This window comes from Tupaia chinensis, unplaced genomic scaffold (genome assembly GCF_000334495.1).
Source record: "Tupaia chinensis unplaced genomic scaffold, TupChi_1.0 Scaffold143231_1, whole genome shotgun sequence".
Lineage (NCBI taxonomy): Eukaryota > Metazoa > Chordata > Mammalia > Scandentia > Tupaiidae > Tupaia > Tupaia belangeri.
In genome coordinates this window covers 92,142-115,920 of record NW_006203075.1, presented here as the reverse complement: position 1 = coordinate 115,920, position 23,779 = coordinate 92,142, and the positions used below count along the sequence as shown (strand labels likewise).

The 23,779-nt window shown below is 36.5% G+C and overlaps 1 protein-coding gene across 4 annotated transcripts in view; it reads right to left on the bottom strand.

The window, feature by feature from the left end:
- The window catches only part of ZNF280D (zinc finger protein 280D), a 117,608-nt gene extending 94,326 nt beyond the window's left edge, over positions 1–23,282 (bottom strand). For 2 of the 4 annotated variants that reach the window (XM_006163824.3, XM_014582246.2), the window contains exons 1-3: positions 22,187–23,282; positions 2,893–2,938; positions 2,722–2,790 (exon numbers count right to left, since the gene is read on the bottom strand). In XM_006163824.3, coding sequence (XP_006163886.1) covers positions 2,722–2,749 — 28 coding nt within the window. In that variant the 5' untranslated portion in view covers positions 2,750–2,790; positions 2,893–2,938; positions 22,187–23,282. The remainder of the gene's footprint in view (positions 1–2,721; positions 2,791–2,892; positions 2,939–22,186) is intronic. The other 2 variants (XM_006163825.3, XM_006163826.3) reach the window with 2 other exon arrangements.
- Between the last annotated feature and the right edge of the window lie 497 nt (positions 23,283–23,779).

The following is a 23,779-nucleotide window of genomic DNA, read 5'->3' as shown; positions in this document are numbered from 1 at the left end:
AAATTTCCTATATAGAAGGACCTAGATCTCTGAGTTGAAAGGATCCACTAGTCCAGTACAAGATCAAAAAAATCCCGGGACCAGCAGTTAGTGTAATGGCTATGTCGCTAGACTCCCACGTAGTCGACCACGGTTCGCATCCCGGACCTGGTGGCTTAAAACTCATGCCGGGCATGTGTAGGTGCGTGCCCAAGAACCCGAGAATGGAGGAGAAGGGATTGTGGCGTGGCCATTCCCCCCGGGGAGAGATTTATTGGCAATCTGTCTCTCTGTCTGTCTCTGTCTGGCGAGTGCACACACCCAATAGCAAAAACCTCTCCAAAAAAAAAATGTTATAACAAACATATCATCATGAAATTTCAGAATAATGGCAATATAAATATATGACTGGATCATCAAAAAGTCATAGTGTATTTTTCTATGTTTCTCTCTCTTCTTTTTTTGTTTTTGTTTTTGAGAGATCATTGCTATCGGGCACAAGCACTTGCCAGAGAGACAGAGAGGAAGATAGAGAGAGAGAAATTACTCCCAGGGAGATGGCCACAATGGAGAAGGCAATCTCTTCTCCATTCTCCTCTTGGGATTTTGGGCATGCACACACATGCACCTAGCATGAGTTTCAAGCCGCCAGCCCAGTACGGCATGTGGAAACCCAGCACCTTAACCACTACACTACCTGCTGGTTCCTCAGTATTTTTCTATGCAGAAATGTGGCAACCTGGGTTGTCAGGAAAGTTATGATGTATTTTTCTGTTTTTCTATGCAAAAATGCATCATGATGTCCCTGATGGCCCTATATCTTTAACTAATTAATTAAATGCAATAATGCCTACATTATTAAAGTAATGCCATTTCTACTTTTGATTAAAAATTAAGAAAATAGTCTACTGTGGTTTTGAAAGCTACTAACTGAAAGATGCTTTAGGGGATAGCATAAAAGGAATCTTAAAAAATCAAATGCCATTCTTCATATATTTTTTAAAATTTTCTCTTCTATAAAAGTACATCACAAATAACTTCCTGGGTCTGATGTTTTGTAAATGTTTAGTAGTCCACTTACAAAAACAAAAAAACAAAACAAAATAGGGGCTTCCCTTTTCCTAAATGTAAGCAACATCATGAACTGGCCTTCTTCTTGTCTAATGTGTACTGTTTTTCTAATTATATATAGAGTCTAATAATATATAGAGTCCTTATAGTCAAATAATTAAAAATACTAATTTTCATTAGCAATTTATAGATTAGTATTTATGTACTTTAAATATTTGAAATACACCATCACTGTATACCTCAGAGACATCTATACTGCTTCTTCTACCTATTGTAGAATACCCTTCCTCTTCATCTATAGTCTAAATAATCTCAGTCTAAAGCAAATTGAATAGTTCAAATATTCATTGCAATCTGAATGAATCTGATCACGTGAATCTGAAGAAATTACTTGAACCTATTTTCTTCATCTGTACTATAGATATCTACCTAATGAAAGTATTAGATAATAACTGCTGAATCAAATTTAACTTCCAAAATAAGCCATTAGATTTTACTTTCCTTCAGTTCTGAACTACAGTGACAGTCTATACCATGCAATTCAATGTTTAACATATAAGATTTCAAACAGTTCACCATTTCTTCATGTGTCATAATTTTATATGTCCAAGGCTAAAGTGAATTCATTGGAAATCTATTTCCCCTATACATCAGATGGGCAGCATACAAAAATCTATGGACTGGATGAATTCAGGCAATATCTAATTTTTTAAAAGCAGGGAGGCCTATTGTATACTCATAGTAAAGGTGTCACTTACACTCACTAGGTGGGCTACACTGTTTACCCAACATTTATAAGCTGAGTTCTTAATACTCACTACCTCCTAATGTGACTATATTTTGAAAAAGGCCTTTGGGAGTAATTAAATTAAAATGAGATTGCTATTATAGGCCCTAATCTAAGACAATGAATGTGTCACAAACACAATGAATAGATGGAAGATCATGTGAAGACATAGGAGAAGATGGTTGATCCATAAGCCAAGGAGAACCTTTCCCTCACAGCTCTCAAAAGAAAACAATCCTACTGATACCTCAGACTTAGACTTCTAGCCTCAAGACTTGAGAGAAAATAAATTTCCATTGCCTCAGTACAACAGGCCTAGCAATCTAATAGAGAACAGCACTAGTACTGTTAATATCTCTTGAACATTGTGTTGAGCAAAAACATTTCTTAATAGTAGTAGCTTTATAGGCACTGGCAGGTGGTATGGTGGTTAAGGCACTGGACTCCCATATTGCCAACCATTGTTCAAGTCCCGGACCTGGCAGTTTGCTTGCTCCTCTTGCTCTTGTTTGCGCTCTGTGTGTGTGTGTGTGTGTGTGTGTCTTTCTGGTCAAATTGAAGAAGAAAAAATAAAAAATAATAATAAATCATTTCTTTAAAAATAATAATAGCTGTTTAGAAATAGTTTAGAAATAGTTTTTTTTTGTTATGCATAGAAAAGACATATATAATGCATATCAACCTGACAATAGTAGTTATCACTAGTAACAGAGAGAAAACATTTATGCTTTGCTCATTTTTTTTTACTTACACTATTTATGTTTATGTGAACATTTGTTACTTTAACAATCGTAGGTGTTTTTAAAAGAAAAGAAAAAAAGACAAAAAAGTCCCCCACCTCTCATTCTTTCTCCTGAAACAAAATTGGTGGCAGCAACACTTACTTTTTGGTTGAAAAAGGTTGTCGCCCATCAAGTTGCAGAGTTAACTTTCTGTAAATTGTCACCTAAGTACTGACACATGACATAAGTCAATTTTATGAATCACTTTAAATAACAAATATTAAAATTTAAGATTAGAAAATTCTTAAATTCGATTTTAATCTCTAAACTCACCATGTGACTCCAGACAAGGCAGTAAGTTTTATCTTAGTTTTCCTTCCTATAAAAACAAGATGCCTAATATTAGAGTACATTTCATTAAATTAAATGTATACATATTTAATATAATCTTTTTCCTACAAAAAGTCCAATTTTTAAGTTGCTATGTTTGACTCACTTTACATAACTGATTCTTTCCTGAAAAAAAATTAATAAATAAAATAATTGTCTTAAGCCCTTACCACTTGAAGAAAACTGCCAAATTAGTAAATTAGAAGTGTTTTAAAGCATTATTGGCGGCCAGCTCCATGGTAGTAATGTACTGCTCATGAAACAATGGATCACACATAGCAACCATATTTGAAATCCTTGCAGCCAGTTGGCCTAAAACAAGCCATGCATGCTTTCCAGTGCCCAAGATCCAAAGGGCCAGAGAACCAGAGGAAGTGGACCAGATCACAGTATGACCACAGAAGGTACTCTCCTTTTTCTCTCCCTTGTGTGTGCCCTCCCTCCCTCTCTCTCTCTCTCTCTCTCTCATGTACAAGCTCGCCTATCATAAATAAAATAAGGTACTGTTTCCTAACAATTAGTAATCTCATAATGTATTGTTTTAGTAAATCAGACTTTCCAAATACTAAGTGACATTAATCTTCAGCTTTTACCTATTCTTTACATTTGAGAAATAAATTATTTCTCTAACAAAACATGATTTTAAATAAACTTTATATTTTTCTGGTTTTCCAAAATCAAGTAACTAAAAAAAAAAAAAAAAAACAGAAAGCTGATTGGATATATTTCATCATAGTTTAATTCATTCAAAAAATAGCTACTGTTTTGTATTCAAGGCCACATGCTAAGTTCTGGTAGGGTGGGGAGGGGGGGACAAAGATGAATAAGTCATAGCCTTCAGAAGTTTTCAGCCTAGGGAACCAGCAGTTAGCATAATGGCTATGTCGCTGGATTCCCACGTAGTCGACCGTGGTTCACGTCCGGACCCGGTGGCTTAGAACTCACGCCGGGCGTGTGTGCGTGCGTGCCCAAGATCCCGAGAGGAGAATGGAGGAGAAGGGATTGCAGCGTGACCATCGCCCCTGGGGGGTGATTTCTCGCTTTCTGTCTCTCTGTCTCTCTCTGTCTGTCTGGCGAGCACACGCGCCCTATAGCGAAAACCTCTTAAAAAAATAAATAAATAAATAAAAATAAATAAAATTTAAAAAAAAGAAGACGTTTTCAGCCTAATACATCTATAATTTCACTGGGCTTTTTAAAAATGCTACTAGGCTAAACATTCATATTTTTTAAAAATTAGAATCCTTTATTCAGACCAATAATTTGTTTTATGAATTCCCAAATACATGCAAGATCATAAATTTTACAAAATAAACAAGCTTTTTTTTTTCTTTTGTTTGCCATAGGGTGCATACAATTGCTAGAAAAAGAGAGAGAGAGAGAGAGAGGAAAAGGTGAGAAATCACACACACACTCCCACCATGGGAGATGGCCACACCACAACCCTTTCTCTTTTCAGGATTTTGGGAACACATGTATATATATATATGCCCGGTGTGTCAGGCCATCAGGTCCAGAACTTCAACCTGCTGAGTTGGTCTTATGAGATCCAGAACCTTAGCCACCATGCTACCTGCTGGCCCTCAAAAAAACAGCTTTATTTATTTTTAAAGAATTGTTTATTTAATTTTATTTATAATTATTATTATTCTTTTTTTAACCAGAGAGAGGAAAAGTGAGAAAGCAAGCTACCAGGTCTGGGACTCTAACAGTGGTTGACCATGTGGGAGTCCTGCACCTTAACCACCACACCACTTGCCAGCCCCAATAAGTAAGCTTTTTTAAAAACTGCTTTAATTGTAAAGAAGAAAAGGTAAAAAATAAGTAGACACTGAAAACCTAAAAATATTGGACAACACAACTAATTTAATCTTCACATTCCTGTTTATCCTCAGGCTAACAAAAACATATTTACCTGCTTTTCCATTTCCAAATTATTTGGATAGAATTTGTCCAAAGGAAACAAATTATTTTAACTTCAGAAGTTATTGTTATAAATGTTTGAGTTACTACCACAAGAGACTCTAATAAATCTTGTGTTTAACAAAATATCCATAGTTCTGTTTCAAGCTCTTTATTTAAATAGTTATAGGTTGTCCCTAAGCTAGAATAGTTATAATGTTTATATAAAGTAAACAACCTAAGAACCCAAGTGAGAATACATAACAATAAGAATACAGAACAAAGTATTTACTTGTTTATTTAATTCCATTTGTTATCATTATTATATTTTTTTGCAGGGAGAGGTTTTTGCTATAGGGCTTGTGCGATCGACAGAAAGACAGAGAGAGACAAAAAGTGAGAAATCACCCCCCAGGGGGATGGTCATGATGCAATCCCTTCTCCTCCATTCTCTCTCGAGATCTTAGGCACATACGCACACACACCTGACACGCACCTGGTGTGAGTTTAAGCCACCAGGTCTGGGACTTGAACCATGGTTGACTACATGGGAGCCTAGCAACATAGCCATTATGCTAACTGCTGGTCCCATGTTATTATTTTTTAATTTGACCAGAGAAAAACAGAGAGAGAGAGAGAGAGAGGGAAAGCAAGAAAGCAAGCTTCCAGGTCTGAGACTCGAACCATGGTCGGCCATGTGGGAGTCCAGCACCTTTAAACACCATGCCACCTGCCAGCCCTGAATCCAGAACATTTTTAAGAGTCACAATTATACAGTCTATAAGACTAATACATAATATTTGTATCAAATTATCATATAAATATCTACTGGGAAATGCCTCAGAATGTTGGTGGTAAGACATAGATACTTTTTTTTTTTTTGAGAGGTTTTTCACTATAGGGCGCGTGCACTCGCCAGACAGACAGAGAGAGACAGAGAGACAGAAAGCGAGAAATCATCCCCCAGAGGGGATGGCCACGCCGCAATCCCTTCTCCTCCATTCTCCTCTTGGGATCTTGGGCACGCACGCACACGCGCCCGGCGTGGGTTTTAAGCCACCGGGCGCGGGACGTGAACCGTGGTCGACTACGTGGGAGTCTAGCGACATAGCCATTACGCTAACTGCTGGTTCCCGTAAGACATAAATTCTATGAGAAATTAAAACAACTCCTAGAGAAGCAGACTATCCAAGAGTGGAAATTAAAAAGCTCCAAAAACTATCTATTGATATCAATAGCTTCTAGAGCTCAGAATTGGTTCTAAATTTAAAAAGCTAGAAAAAGAGAGAACTCTGCTTTAGCTACTAACTCAGGTATAGATTTCATGGTCATGTTCAATATACTGTTTATACATGGGAAAAAATTAATTTTAAGTAACTGATTTATCAAAAGTCCTTTAAATATAATCCATTAATTTTTAGAGACTGCCCAAATAAATAATTACAATTCCCATTTTATTAATTTGTTGTTTCTCCTTTTATACATCTAATATTCAACTCTCTTAAAGGATTTTTTTCTAAAAATAAATTTTAGACAGTAATGGAAATATGGGTATAAGTTTTCAAATTTTTAAAACTTCATTTTAATCTGCTGATAGATGTCACCTGATGCAATGTCACTTTGTTAAATAACAGTGGAATACATTTGATCTAGCACATAGTTCACACTGAAGACATAGGTATGCTATATACTAATTATATGAAATGTCTTCAAAAGTTCGTGAAATATATGCATTACAAAAAATAATGCAAGGATTTCAAAAATTTTGGCATCAAAATAAACTCATACTTCAATTCCATTTTTCCATGAACTTTTTGAGGTCCCCTCACAGTTCTCTTTATTCCTTCATAAGGGAAAGATTAAGCAACTCCAAAAACCAAAGCTGCAGTGTCTGCATATAAAAAAAAGAGTACCAGGAGAACACAAGTCATAGTCTAGCATTGGCACAACTTTCAACCAAGTTACCTATGATTCCTAATTCAACTGAATGATCCAAGTCTAATTCAGCTTTAAAAACCTATGGCTGTGTATTTTAAACATTTATTAGTCATGAACAATAAAATGTAAAGAATGAATGCCAGGTTCAAATTCTGGCTCAACCAGTATTAGCTGTATGACTTTGGACAAATCAGTTAACCTCCACGTCTCGCTTTACTGACACAAAGACTTATAAGAGAGTGTGAGCTTATTTCACAGGCTTATGAGGAAGAGTAAATGAGATAATATATGTAAAGCACATAATGGTTACATGGCTGGACTCCCAAATTGCCGACCGCATTTAGAGAGCCAGTGGTTTGAAAATCACACCAAGTACATGTGCATGTGTGCCCAAGATCCCAGGAGAATGGGGGAGAAGAGACTGCAGTGTGGCTATCCTCCCCGGTGGGTGATTTCTCACTATCCTTCCTACTGCCTCTGTCTTTTGTCTCTCTCCAGCAAGCCCACTTACCCTATGGGAAAACCTCTTAAAAATTTTGTGTGCGTGTGTACACACACACACACACACATACACACACACTAAATGTTCACACTCTATGGCAGAAACTGAATGGCAGATATAAAAGCATGGAGAACAATTGTAGATACTACAGACAGTGTGGGAGGAGGGTGGCAAATGCGGAAAGGGTAAGAGAAAGGGAATCAAGGGGGAAAAAATGATGTAAAACATTTAAGGGACACAAAAATGGAAAGTTATCTGTTGATGACAATATATATAATATCTTTAGCTGGACCAATACACAGTGTATTCATGTTGGAAAAATTCATTTTAAAAGCTGTAATGATTTACAGTGATTGAATGTGTAAAAAATAAATTATGGGAAAAATAAAAAAGATTATTTCATTCTGTGTGCATTTCTGTTTTATTTTCTAAAAAAAGTCCTTTTATTAAAAAAAGAAGGTATCTGGTAAGTAGACTATAATAATGAATATGAGGAATATGGTGAATGGTTAAGTTCCTCATATTTCCAGAGCCCATAACTTCAAAATATTCAATGAAATAATCCAAGAAATCCCATTTTAAAGCTAGTATTTGCTTTCCCCCTATTATAAAAATAGTATTTTGAGCCAGGTGGTGGTGTAGCTGGACCTACATGAAAAGGGTCCTGTGTCTGTGTTCCACGCCCAACCAAACACTGAGTGCACATGACCACACCTGTGATATAGGCCACCTGAGCACGGGGGTAAATCATGCAGGGAAGAGCCCAAAAGGTACCAGTCTCTCTGACTCCATCTTTCTATCTCTCAGTCTGTCTCATGGAAGAAATAAACCTTAAAACAAAATACACGCATGCAATAATAATTTAGAAACTGCATTCCTAACCAAGATGTTGGCAATGCCAAAACCAGATCAACTTAACCTAAGAGAATATATAAGACAAAAATTAACAGAATCATTTAAAATAGTGGAAATAAGAATTGGTATAAAAATAAAATTCAACTAATAATTTTTAAAAAGAAATATTTATTTAATTTTATTTATTCATTTCTTTATTTTAATTTGGCCAGAGAGAGAAAGAAAGAGAGGGAGAAAAAGTGAGAAAGCAAGCCATCAGTACTTCAGTCGTGGTCAGCCATGTGGGAGTGCCCAGTGCCTTAACCACCTGCTGGTCCCCTCTACTCATAAATTTAATATAACATTCTAAGGCCAACCCCACAGCCTAGTAGTGAAGGGAGCTGCATCCTACATGGCCCACTGCCAATCCATACCCTGGCAGCTTGGGGGAAAAAAAAACACCACCACCACTGGGGATGTGTGTGTTACCTGTCCCCAAATCCCAAAAGGATGGCAAAATGGAGAAGGAATTATAGTATGATCAGGTCCCTTTGGGGAGGTGCATTCTCCATCCCTCCACACTCGGTCTCTCCATCTCTCTGGAGAGTGCACATCCCTTCCAGCAATTTATTTTTTTATTTTTTGAGAGATTTTTGCTATAGGGTATGTGCACTCGCAAGAGAGAGAGCAAGAAATCATCCCTGGGGAGATAGCCACGCCCCAATCCCTTCTCCATTATCCTCTCAGGATCACGGGCACACATGCACATGAACCCAGTGAGAGTTTTAAGGCACTGGGTCTGGGACTCAAACTACAGTTGACTACATGAGAGTCCAGTGATATAACCTCTATGCCATCTGCTGCCCCAACCCTGCAGCAATAAAAAAAAAAAAAAAAAAAATGTTAATATTCTAGTTATTAAAAAAAATTTTAAACAATTTTGCTTCTAAACTTTCAGTTGAGTTCATTGGATGACACAGGGTCATCAATTTAGTAGTTTCATTTCTCATTTTATTTTCTCTCACAAATTTACCATGAAATTTGGCACTTAAAACATTCCATTTTAAAGTTTTAGGTTATAGTATATTGTGTTTTTATAAACAGTTCCTTAAGTCTTTTTGTCACTAGTGGCATACTGAAATGGAGAACTATAATTTTAGAATTTGAGTTTCAAGTAAATAGAAATTAAAAGATTTATAATGGATTATTTGTTTAAAGTTTACTTATTTATTCCATAAGAGTGATAGGAGACTCAGGCTCCTTAACAGGATACTAACTGCAATCCACCCCAACTGATGCCAGCCCAGATCATGGGGTACACACCCAACATACTCAAAGGAGTTCCTGGCATATGAACCAAGGATGTTTCCTACTTGGGTCCAATTACATTCAATTGCACCACCATGTGGCCCCCAAAAGTGGATTCTTAACTACAAATAACAATCTATTAATATTTCCTATGCTTTCTTTGTGACCTCTCGAGAATGTGCAACTATCTCAAGGAGGTATTAGAAAAATAATATTAATTTAATGATTATCTTAAATGATATAAAACCTTTTGAGGAAAAAGAGCAACTTTTTAAAAAGTTTTATTTCTTCCATGAGTGAGAGAGAAACAGAGACAGAACAAAAGACAGAGAAAGAGACAGCACCAACTGGCCACCAAAAAAACATTTTTTTTAAAGAGATTTTTTGCTGTAGGGCGCAAGAGCTCGCCAGAGAGACAGAAAGTGAGAAATAATCCCCCAGGGGCGACTCTCCTTCATTTTCCTCCATTCTCCTGTTGGGACTTTGGGCACGCACACACATGCGCCCAGAATGAGTTTCAAGATGCTGGTACTGGGAACCAGCAGTTAGCGTAATGGCTATGTCGCTGGACTCCCACGTAGTCGACCACGGTTCGAATAAAAGAACAAAACAAAAATAATCAACAAAATAAAAAGCTGGGTTTTAGAAAGGATAAACAAAATTTGCAAACCATTAGCTAGACTAACGAAGAAGATCAGAGAAAGGAACCAGTAAGACAAAAATAAGTTTCAATCTGGCAATACTTCTACTGATATATCGGAAATATAAAAAATTGAGAGAATACTATAAGCAACAATATACCAACAAACTAAAAAATCTAAACAAGATGGACAAATTTCTGGACAAGTACAAGTTACCTAGGTTGAATCAGGATGAAATAGAAAGCCTGAATAGACCAATAACAAATTAAAAGTGATAGTATCTCAACAAAGAAAAGTCCAGATCCAGATGGCTTCACTTGTGAATTCTATAAACTTTTTAAGAGGAGCTAACTCCAGTTTTTCTCAAACTGTTCCTAAGATTCAAAAGATGAAGCCTCTATTACCTTGATACCAAAACCAGACAAGGTTGATGAATATGGACATTAAATTTTTGACAAAATACTAACAAATGGAATCCAACAACATATTATATACCATGACCAAGCAGGCTTTATTCCAGTGATGCAAGAATGGTTCAACACAGGTAAAACAGTAACTGTAAAACCCACATTAACAGAAAGAAGAAAAAAAAACATATGGTCATATTTATAGATCCAGAAAAAGCATTTAATAAAATACAATATTTCTTCATGATCAAGACTCAGCAAAATAGGAGTAAGGGGGGACATTCCTCAACAAAATAAAAGGCATATATGACAGACCCACTGCAAACATCATACTGAATCAGGAAAAGCTAAAAAGTCTTCCCAGTAAAAACTGGAACAAGACAAGGCATTCCACTCTCTCTACTCCTTTTTAACATAGTGCCAAATGACCCAGCCAATGCCATCAGACAGGAGAGCAAAATATAAGGCATTCAGATAGAAAAAGAAGCTAAATATTATAATACATAGAGTATTATTACAGATATCATATACATAGAAATTCCAAATGAATCTATGAAAAATCTCCTAAAAATGATAAATGAATTCCATAAAATTGCAGGATACAAAGTCAATATATAAAAATCTATAGCATTTTTATACACCACCAATAAACAGATTAAGATAGACTTGAAGGAAACAATATCGTTTACAATAGCTACAGAACAAATAAGATACCTAGGAATAAATCTAACCAAAGAGGTAAAAGACCCCTACAAGGAAAGCTATGAAAAACTGAAGAAAAAAAAAAAAAGAAATTGAGTATGACACAAAAAAAAAATGGAAGATCAGGACCAGCAGTTAGTGTAATGGTTATGTCGCTGGACTCCCATGTAGTCGACCGCAGTTCACGTCCAGGACCCGGTGGCTTAAACTCACACTGGGCATGTGTGCGTGCGTGCCCAAGATCCCGAGGAGAATGGAGGAGAAGGGACTGCGGCGTGACCATCCCCCCTGGGGGGTGATTTCTCGCTTTCTGTCTCTATGTCTCTGTCTTTCAGGCAAGCACACGCGCCCTATAGCGAAAAAATCTCTCCAAAAATAAAAAGAAGTTATTATAGGGATTATGACAAACACATAAATCTCCTATAAAGCATGATATGGTTGCTATAATAATAAAAATTGGAAGTGGTACAGTTTCTCCATAAGGTATTGGAGAGACTATAGAAATAAAATAGCTGCAAAATTTTGTGTATAATCATACAATTTTTGGGGAGATAGGATAGTGCATCTAATTCTCATTAAGGTCTGTAAACCAAAAAAGTTAAGAATCTCCAAGTTAGGAGTTTAAAATAAAGCAGTCACACCTAATTCAAGAGTTAAGAAATGCTCTACCATGGAAGAAACATACACATTAATCCTTAAAGGAAAGATAATTCTTTTAATCAATGCTTTTTAAAAAAAAAATTATTCTACTGAACTTTAATTAATTTTAATTTACTAGAGTGGGACAGAGTGAGACAGAGAGGGGGAAAGCAAGAAACCAAGCCACCAGGTCCAGTAATCAAACCGTAGTCAGATATGTGGGAGTCTAGTGCCCTTAACCACCATGCCACCTGTCAGCCCGAATTATTATTTTAATAAAATGTTTATTAAAAATTATTCAAAAATACAAAAGTATTAAATGGTAAAAATGGGATTTGATCAATTAAAAAATATTGAAAACCTCAAGCATTACATGATTGAAAAGGTGACTTTCAAAATCTCAAGGACTCTTTCAACCTTATTAGTGTAATCCTACCTATTTAGAAGTATATAAATTTCTGCCTAGACTTAAAGACTGGGAGGGTTTCCTACTATTTCAATTAGAAAAAAAATATTTAATCTTAATTAAAAATGTTGAATTAAAGTTTATTTTGGAATTAGAAATAAAGTATCTTGGTAATCAAACTGCTATATACAAATATTTTCTAGAAACTTGCAAAGTAAAAGGTCATGAATGAAGCCTTTGGGAGGAAGCTCAAAATTGAGGACAAAATTATTTTTTAATTCCATTTGTTATTATTATTATTTTTAAATGTGACAAGAGAGAGAAAGAAAGAGAGAGAAAAAAAGGAAAAGAGAAAAAAAAAGCCGCTAGGTCTGAGACTTGAACCACAGTCAGTCATGTGGGAATCCAGCACCTTTAACCATGTCACCTGCCAGTCCCAAGGACAAAATTGAGTTTCTGCAGGAAACATAAATTCCTAAAAATGTTGTGGTCAATAATCTTAAATAATATAAATTTATAAATATTACAAATATCTATAAATATAATAAATTTAACAAAGCTGTTTGATGGTTTAAATTTGTATCCATAGTAATATCAAAATCAATCTCACAATGATTCTGATTACACAACTCAATAGTTTTTAATCATGATAGTAAATCAACTTTTTGCCAAGTTAATATTCTACCAAGTAATTTTTTTAATGTAACATTAATAAGTAGAAAAGATACACATCAACAGGCTGCTTAAATCTGCATTCACTCTAAATCAGCACAGTCATTAAGTGTCTAAACAGGGCCCACTCTGTAGCACAGTGATTAAATACTGTGCATTTAAAGCTGGATCTCACAAGGCTAAGAACAGTTTGAGTCCCCAGCCTAGCATTTTGAAAACACACTTGAGTACGTGTGGATATGTGCTCCAAATACTAACAGGATGGAAAAACAGAGGAGGAAGGATTGCAGCATGATCATGCCCGACTGGAGGGTACTTTCTTCCCCTCTCTCTGGCAAGCACCAGTACACTCTTGTAATTAATTTTTTTTTAATGTTTCAATACAAAAGGAACCTTTCATCTTCACAGAAAGGTATGGGGATCCCTCTTCACATCACCTCCTCTTCATCCAAAAATACGTGCCTGCTAACCTGATCCAAGATTGCTCTAGTTATTGCGACCCACAGAGCTGAACACAACAGGGTAGCTATAGTTTTATTTACTGCAAAGAACTCTGCTGAAAGGATCCATCTGAAGAGCCCCAAAACCCTCTCACCTAATCAAGTTATCTTTTCTTTATTTTCATTTTCTTCACTTATCTCACATTTTAACCCAATTTCTTGAAATAACCAACTTATTTTCTGTATGCCATTAGTATGGGGTTCTCTACTTACTTTCTGTTTTTAAAACAGACTGTCAGTATCTCTCCCTCCTTAAATAATGTAGCAACAGGCTTTCCATAAAGTCTAGACTTCAGGTCTACATAAAGTAGTAGTCCCTAAAAGACAGATCTAGGGGAACAGCAGTTGGTGTAACAGCTGTGTCACTAGACACCCATGTAGTCGACTGCAGTTTGAGTCCTGGACCTGGTGGCTTGAACTCACACCGGGCACGTGTGCGTGTGTGCCCAAGATCCTGAGAGGAGAATGGAGAAGGGATTGCGGCGTGGCCATCACCCTGGGGGGTTGTGCTTTCTCGGTTTCTGTCTCCCTGTCTTTGTGACGGGCGCACGCGCCCTATAGCCAAAACCTCTCCAAAAAAAGAAAAAAGAAAAGACAGCTCTAATAAAACTCTATATATAGATTCAACTATCAGTTTTTAACAGCAACCTACAACATCACTAAACAGTAACTTCAACCCTGATATCTCAACTACATTAAATTCCCCTCATATTCAATATTTCCACAACTGAACATCTATCTTTCCCTCCAAATGTAGTCCTAGGGCCAGCCAGACAGCATGGTTAAGGGTACCAGATCTCACATGATCAAATGAAGTTAAAATCCCAGCCCTGACAGTTTGAAAAACATCCCAGGTGCATGTATATGCAAACTCCAACAAAATGGAGAAATGGAGAAGGAAGTACAGTGCTTTCTCCCTCCCTCCTCTCTCTCTCTCTTGTGAGCACATGTACCCTCTGGCAATTAAAAAAATATTCAGTAATAAAAAAAAGAAGATACACTACAACATGAAACCTTGAAAACATACTACATGAAAGAAGTCAAGTAACATATTGTATGATTCCATTTACATCAAGTATAGGAAATAGGAAAAGCCATAGATAGAAAGCAGACCAGCAGTTGCCAGGAGTTGAGAGAATGAGAGACTGTTTAATGGGTATCAGCTTCCCCGTGAGAAACTGGATGTAATTTGGAATTCAATAGTGTTGATGGTTATACAACACTGAACACATTAAATGCCAATGACTTGTGCAGTGGTGTTTAAAATGGTAAGTTATATGTTACATGACTCTTATTTCAATTTATGAAAATTAGTTTCATCTTTGCATTTCTCTTTTTCTACTAATGAAATGATCATCCTTTTGATCATAAAACCCTGGAGGTTTTTTTTTAATGTCTACTTCACTTACACCTATCTAATCAACTCTCCAATCCTATTGTACTCCTTCAAAATATTTTCTACAGTCATTCTTGACTTACCATTCACTCAGCACTTATTCAAGCTTAGAACCTCACACTTAAAGTAAAATAGATTTAACTCTTACAGTTCACTTTATACTCAATCACTCAGCATAAGACTCTCTGTTTTCATACACTTAATATAGCCCTGAATTAATAATGTTTAAAAGTAAATGTTTTCAATGTATCACTTACTAAATCCAAACTCTTGAATAATTATCCACAATTTCATCCAGAGCTGAGTTATCTTAGCATTAGAAGCTTCCAGAGTGTAGTGAGGTACAGATTTGCGCTAAGGGTTGGCACTTCTAATGTTAATTAGTGCTGCTAAACTGTGGGGTTAGCCCTGTTCTGTATAGCTCAAGCAGAATAGACCATGTGAATCCAGAGATAGAAAGTTAAAACTCAAGTAAAGGAAACCAAAGTATCCTATCTTATAAAATGAACAGGTAGTAGTAGCTGGCATCCAAAACTATTGCAATGAATGAAATGAACTTTTTGAGACTCCATTTTCTTGCCTTTAAAGAATGGATGGTGGGGACCAGCAGATGATGTAACAGTTACATCACTGGACTCTTACGTAGTCGACCACAGTTTGAATCTGGACCCGGTGACCTGAAACTCACACCAGGTGCGTGTGCATGAATGCCCAAAATCCCAGAGGTGAATGGAGAAGGGATTGCAGTGTCGCCATCCCCCCCCCCAATCCTGTTGTGATTTCTCACTTTCTGTCTCTCTGGTGAGTGTATGTGCCTTATAGCAAAAATCTCTCTTAAAAAGAAAATGGGGGACCAGGAGATGGTGTGGTAGTTAGGGCACTGGTCTCTCACATGGCCAATCACGATTCAAGTTCTGGGCCGGACGGCTAAGTTGCTCGCTCGCTCACTCTCTCTCTCTCTCTCTCTCTGGTGAGTGTATGTGTCCTATAGCAAATTTAAACAAATAAATAAATAAATATTTTTTAAAAATGGATGATAATAATACCACCTACCTGAAAGGAATATTTGCTTTCAGAATGAAGTATGATAATTGTGAATACATTTTATAATTGCCACAACACTAAAAACAATGTAATACCCCAAAAATACTACAGTGCCAATTTTCTAATTTACATTTTTCTATTCAATAAAGATGTAAGATCTGTTTATTTTTTCTCATTTAACATTTTAAAGCTATTTCCATGTTACATTTTATGAGGTAGTCAGCAATCCTAAAGAGTTGAAAGTCAGATCATCTTAAACCTTAAGTAGAAAAAGGAGAATGAGTGAGACAGACAACAAAGCAAGAGATACAATACAAATCAGGATATAAAGCAACTGAAAGCTCCAGACCCTTCCCAAGCCCCTCTAGGCTTTGTTTTTCAGACTTGTCAAGGGTAACAGTTACCCACAAAATAAAGCATACACAGAAATAAAGCCTAGAAGCAAGGGGTAAAGGGGCAAATTAGTTCATAAACTAATCTTTGCTTTGGTTACTAGCTCTACTCAAAATGCAAACCAACAAAAAAGTATTTAATAATGAAGAAGAAAACTCAAACCTGCCTCTCCCCCCCCAAAAAAAAGGTGTACTACTGATTAACCCCTAACTTTTAAGAATGAAATCTTCACCAGGAAGTCTACAGAAATAAACCTGGGGGTGGGGGGTGGGGTGGGGATTTAAAAGGCATTTCCTTAGGGTGTGTGTGCTCACTAAAGAGAAAGAGACAGTGAGAGAGAAAGTGAAAAATCACTCCTGGGGGGATGGCCACACCATAATCCCTTCTCTTCCAATCTCCTCTCAGGATCTTAGGCACACATGTACACGCACCCAGTGAGAGTTTCAAGTCACCGGGCCCAGGATGCAAACTATAGTTGGCTATATGGGAGTCCAGAGATATAACTAGTACGCCATCCGCTGGCCACAATCTGAGAAATTTTTTAAAATATATATTAACAGTAATAACAACAGTAATGACGATAAAGCGTTACATGCTATATTTTTATGAAAAATAACTATTTTTCAAAACAAACTTGAGGAGGAATGGTAATGATATAATTTTGTATTTTTCCAATCTCATTAATAATCTTTTTAAAATAATTCTTTTAATTTAATTTCGTTATTTAAAATTTTTTATAGGGTACATGCATTCACCAGAGACAGACAGAGAGAGAAAGAGAAAGTGAGAATGCCGCCCTCCAGGTCCAGAACTTGAACCATAGACAGCCACAGTTGGCTATGTGGCTACCACGCTACCTGCTGGTCTCTATTAACATAATTTTACTTAAGAAAGTTGGAGCCTCTTACTAACTTCTGCATCTAATCTGTAGCAATACATTATTTCTTAAAGTGAGGAAAATCCATCCTTGTATGATTGGTGGTTGGTAAAGAGAGGACCTGGTAAAACCCTTGGAAATGTCTCAAGTTCCAGACCTATTTAGAGAATTGCTACACTAGATAAACACAAGCCAAAGTCTTTGTTTAAAAAAAGAGGGCTAAATTACTAAACTAGCTAGTCAAATATTTTTTCAGTTATTTACCAATCCAAGGAGTAAGACAATAGTTTTAAACTGTTACAGAATATTCAAGAAATACTAAAAAAAAAAAAAACTATTTTTTGAACATTAATTTTGTATGAGACACTGTGTTTAAAAACACATGAAAGCAAAACATGCATCATCCCAAAAATCACTTTGCACTATTATAGTTTGCACTAAACCAGAAAAACAGGAAAGCTGCAATGAAAATGACTAAAATAAAAAATAACAGAAAACCAAAAAGCTTGACTACAACTTCTTGATCCTCCAAGATTACAATTAATCATGTTTTAACTATGGAACATCTCTGAAGATAAAGCTTGAAAAGGAAGGGGGGATACAGAGTTACAACAGAAATATTTTAGAGGGCCAACAGGTAGCTTGGTTCTTGACTCCCACATGACAGACCACACGAATCCAGACCTGATGGCTTGCTTTCTCACTTTCTCTCTGGTGGGCACATGTGCTCTACAGCAAATAGGGGTGAGCATGTAGCATGGTGTTTGGGGCACTGGACTTGCAATGGCCAACCACAGTTTGAGTCCCAAACCCAGCAGCTTACTTTCTCACTTTCCCTCTCTCTCTATCTCTCACTCTGTTAATAATTTTTTTAAAAAAAAAAAATTAAGTAATTCTTTAAAAATAATAAAATTAATTATTTAAAATAATAAATAAAATTAAAATTTTTTTTTATTTTATTTTTTTGAAGAGATTTTTGCTATAGGGCACGTGCGCTTGCCCGAAAGACAGAGCGAGACAGAGAGAAGGTGAGAAATTATCGCCCCCTCCCGGGAGGGGATGGCCACACCACAATCCCTCCATTCTCTCGGGATCCTGGGTACGCACACACACGCACCCAGCTTGAGTTTAAGCCACCAGGTCTGGGACTTGAACTGCAGTCGACTACATGGGAGTCAAGCAACATAGCCATTACCCAACTGCTGGTCCCTAAAAAAATATATCTTTTAGAATGAAAACCTCAAGAAACAACTATCACCTACATTCCTTAAATATAAATATATATAGATATAGATAGATAGATAGATATAGATACATATTATTATGTACATATATTATTCTATTAGTATATCTAGTATAATAGTATACTGTATATTTATATGTATATATATTAGATATGTATCTAGTATAATAGGCTAAAACCTGTCATGATAATAGAAGGAAAAGAAGGTAGGTCTAATTTATGTGTTGAAAACAGAATGTCTAACCATCTAAATTAACCATTAACCTTCAGTAGACTGTCAGGGTCCATAAAAAGCACTTTAGTTTTGATTTTCTTTTTTGAGTAGTTCTATTTGTAAAGACTGGCACTTTATGACTTATATTGCTTCCTCTTAATAGATACCTTCAAAGGAAAAATTTATGAATATTACTTTTAAATAAACCTTCTTTTTTAATTTTTTATTTCCCAGAGGATGTATGTGCTTGCCAGAGAGCCTTCTCTCCCATTTATCTCTCCTTTCAGTATTTTGGGCATATACGCCTACACATGCCTAGCATGTTTTCAAGCCACCCAGTGTGTTTTTCAGGTCACCATGTCAGGGATCCAAACCATAGAGTTGGCCATGTGGGATCCAGCTAACTTAACCACCAGACCATAGGCTGGCCAGAATAAAACTTACTCTATCTTACGACCACTATGTGGGTTTATAGAGGAATTATTTTATAAATCTAAAATTCATTATGAGATCTTAGTTATTTTATTTTTCCTATATTTTGAATATTCTGCTAATTCCATCATCCTGGGCATTTTTCACCTGCTTGTCAATTAATCTCAATCATGCTAAGAAAATAAAAGAATGATTCCATTGCCTAGATGTAACAGTGAAATAAATCATGACTATAATCCTTCACTTTTCCTATTTTTTTTTTTTGGTTCTCTTATCATTTTGCACACAAAAATCACAACTTTCATAAAGGTATAGATAACTGAAGACATCATATTTGTAGCCTGTATCACAGAAGAAAAACTTCCTCTACCTTCTTAGACTCTACCTAGGGGGTCTGTGAATGAAACTAAGAAAAAGCCTTTTAGCAGGAGAAAAGGCATACAACTTTTATTAATATTTACATGCACAGGAGTTTACAGAAAAGAAGTGAAATGCAAAGAAATGGTTAGACTTAGGGGTTGAATGTCTATTTTAACAAAGCAAAGAGGGTTTGGGCTTTGCAGGACAAACACGGGGAAGTAACTAAGAACTACTGGAGACAAGTTATGGAAAATAAAGGCTTTTTTATTTTAGTAAAGTATGTTTACAAATTCATCTCTGTGTCAACTGTACATCTCAAGGGAAAAAGAATTGCTCTTCTCCTCCTGTATTAAGGAAAAACACTTCACAAAAGGAAAGATATGTCCCGTGTTTAGACAGAGACAAGGACAGAAAACTTCCTGCATCTGTTGATTCTCAATTGCTTTCAGCTCAAAGTTGCATATTTGGGGGTGGCATATCCTGATCCCCTTCATCATCTTTTAGTCTACACTGAATACAGTTAAGAACTCAGAATTTTTAAAATTTTTTCCCCATAATGGAAGAGAAGCAAGTTGGCTAAGGTAGACACTTCACAGTTAATAGATGAACCAGATGACTGCAAAGACAGATTAACAACACTTTAGACTCTAATGACAGTGAAATCGACCATACAAGGGAGATCTCAGTGTCTTATGATAAGACATCCTAGATAAACTTTTTCAAACTTAATCAATGGGCAGACAACATATTTCCAAAATCAAAAAGTAAACATGGCACTGTCGTTAGACAGGAAAGACTTCATCACACAGTATTTTTGCAGTAAGAATAGGGATCATGCTATTTTGCTAAAAAAAAATGACATTCTTTAAATGCTAAAATTTTACTGATACAGTTCATATGTATACAGTGTTAAACGTAACATACACAGAAGTGAATAGAAAGTATCCAAAGATGTAGAATTCTTTTTTTTCCTGTGCCAGAAGGCGCATGTGTGCATGAGGGAGAAAGCACTCCCTCCAACAGGGCTCAGTTCCATCACAATTCTTGTTTCCTCCTTTTCTCCACCCCGTCAGAATCCTGGGCACTCACATATGTACCCAACATGTTTTTCAAGCCACCTGGCCAAGATCTGAACCACAGTCAGCTATATGAGATTTAGCTCCCTCTGCATAGCTTAACCGTTGAGCTACAAAACTCAATTGCATTTCTGGCCTGTCTACAAGATACAGATTTTTTAAAAATTCATTCATAATCTTATCTGTATATCTGTAAGTGTGAAAGTGAAAATATCTTGCAGTTGTGAAACAAAGATGATGGTCAACCTTTCCTTGACAAAATTATGAACTACTGAAGGTTTAAAACAACTTTTCAAGTACTGCACTTCTCTGAAGCATATATAAAAAGACAACACAGAAAGAATAGCAAGAAAGAATCTATTAGGGAAGCATGTGAAATCTCAAATCAGTATTTACAAGCTAAACAGTTCTCAGGTCACATATAACAGCTAATAAACACTGAGATGTACTCAGACAAAACTGCCCACACCAAGTACATGTGTCTTCAAATATGGAAAATAAGGAATAAAAATCTGGGCAACAAGAGACAGTGAAACATCATAAGCTTGGAAGATACAATTTACACAGAGATTTAGAAAAAGGGTGGAGCCAGCAGGTGGTGTGGTGGTTAAAGGCGCTGGACTCCCACATGGCCAATGGTGATGCAAGTCCCGGATCTAGTGGCTTGCTTTCTCGCTTTCTGTCTCTCTCTGTCTCTCTCTGATCAAACTGGAAAATAATAATAATAATAGTAGTAGTAATAGATAAAGTTCAATAATTCTTTTTTTAAAAAAAGAGCAAAACCAAGAACAACAAATACTACAAGAACTGACAGAAAAGTTTTTTAAGAGATATTTTTATTATAGGGTATGTGCAGTTGCTAGAAAGACAGAAAGAGAAAGAAATAACCCGCCAGGGAAGATAGCCACACAGCAATGCCTTCTCTTCCATTCTCCTTTCAGGATTTTGGGCAAGCACACACATGTGCCCAGTGGGCGTTGCAAGCCTCCAGGTCAGGGTCTCAAACTGCAGTCAGGCATGTGTGTGCCCAGCGCCTTAACCACTACACCATATACTGGCTCCAACAGAAGAATTTCAATACTATCAGAAATATAATTACAAATATAATTATAAATACAAATTTTTATAAGTTTAGAATTGGTTGAGTAATATCCAGCAAGAGATTTTTATTATTGGCATTCTTAGAGTAGGATTGAACTGTGAATTTTCACAAATGGAAATGCAAGAGAAGTCAGCTGCATTTAATGTAGATTCAAACATACTCCATTATTCTTACTATTCTAAGAAAAACTAGTTATTCTTAGCTCAATGCGTTCTCAACCATCAGTGATTTCAAAACCCATGTATAAGTTATCCTCAAGAGATCTGTATTTCCCCGTAAGAGGGAAAGATATACTCAAAAAGGTCAGAAACTATCCTTGCAAAAGAATGACTCGAAGATGGTCTATGATTGATATTAGCGCAAAGAATACTTTTGAGACCAGCGGGTGGTGTGGTGGTCAGGGTGTTGGACTCCCCACATGACCAACCATGATTTGAGTAGTGAATATGGCAGCTTGCTTTCTCAATTTCTCTCTCTCTGGTAAGCACACGTGCCCAATAACAAATTAAACAACAATAACAATAAATGAAATTTTTTTAAAAGAATACTTTTATTACATGGAAAAGCTTCAGGTCAAAACTAAATTACCAAGAAAACTCATTATGCAATTGGGAAAAAAGTTGCAGGCACTGAGAGAATTTTGTCTTACCTTTCAAGTACAATATTCTTATGCACAGATCTCAAAGTGACAAGAAAGGAAGATTGTTCTTTGTGTAGATACAAAAACTACAAAAAAAAAAGTGTGCTACAATTATAATAAGGATATTTGTCAAAAGTATTTAGATGTGGTGTATATTCATTGTACATGAAATATTTTTTTTATTTTTCTAAGGTCTGCTATGTTTAACCTCTTATTAAAACCTCCAAAAAGTTGTTTTACATTATGTCTTTCTTATTCCTACAAACTATATAAAATAACTTAAAATATAAAGTCATTTCAACCCAGATAGGAAATAGCAGTATATTCATTATATCTTTCCAACTATATTGAAAGCACATAGAATCCTTAAAAGAAAGAAGTTTTGCAGAAATGAACCAAAATTCAAACCAGAGGTTTTTTTGTTTGTTTTTTACTTTCATCCACATTTATTTTATGCTGACTTTATTCCCACGCCATAAGTTTTTCTTCTTCAGTTTCTTCAGGGGTATATTTTTCTTCTGTGTGACTTCCTCTTCCAGTTTAGGTACAATTTGCTCCTTTTCAGTTAGGACCATTTCCATGTGGCAAGGGGCTCTCATGCATGGGTTAATCCGCCATGAGTTCTGTATGTACGACAGTGCATCTTGGGTGCCTTGTTCACCTGAATATATGCTCAATGACCAGAGAATCTACATCTAACCCCTTATTAAGTTCAACTTTACTCTCTGCATTTTTAAATTCTATACAGCAAAAATTCAGCACTCTTTGGGTCACCAACCTTGTGTCCAGTCCCACTGCAGGCACATCTACCAACTCCACCACTGTTAACGATAAGTGGCATACACTGCTTCTGTAAAGTGACATCCTTCAGATACTTGGTGGCTTTTTGGATATGTATACCCTTGATGTCCTGGACAGTTTCATGAGTGCTCTTAAAATGAACACCAAGATTTGAACCTCTCGATTTGTATGACTTTGCGGGGTTCTCTGGGTCAAGTGAATCATGTTCAAAGATCACCTCAGATCGCTTACAAGAGCTCAAAACAGAGTTTTTAATACAAGTTACTGAGTAAATCAAGTCATTTAATCATTATTTAAAGCAATCTGAGGGACCAGTAGTTAGCGGAATGACTATGTCGCTGGACTCCCATGTAGTTGACCGTGGTTCAAGTCCCGGACCCCGTGGCTTAAACTCATTCCAGGCGCGTGTGTGTGTGTCCAAGATCCCGAGAGGAAAATGGAGGCGAAGGGATTGTGGCGTGGCCACCCCCGCCCCAGGGGGTAATTTCTTGCTTCTTTCTGTCTCTCTGTCTCTCTCTGTCTTTCTGGCGAGCACATGTGCCCTATAGCAAAAACTTCTCCATCACCCCCCCCAAAAAAAAGCAAATTGACTATGGACCAGCAGGTGGTATAGTGGTTAAGGTGCTGGATTCTCACATGGACGATTGTGGTTTGAGTCCTAGACCCAGAGGCTTGAAAATCATACAAGGTATGTGTGCATGTGTGCCCCAAATCCTGAGATGAGAAGAGAGGAAAAGGACTTGTGGCAGAGCCATCACCCCTAAAGTGTGATTTCTCACTTTCTCTCTATCCCCATGTCTC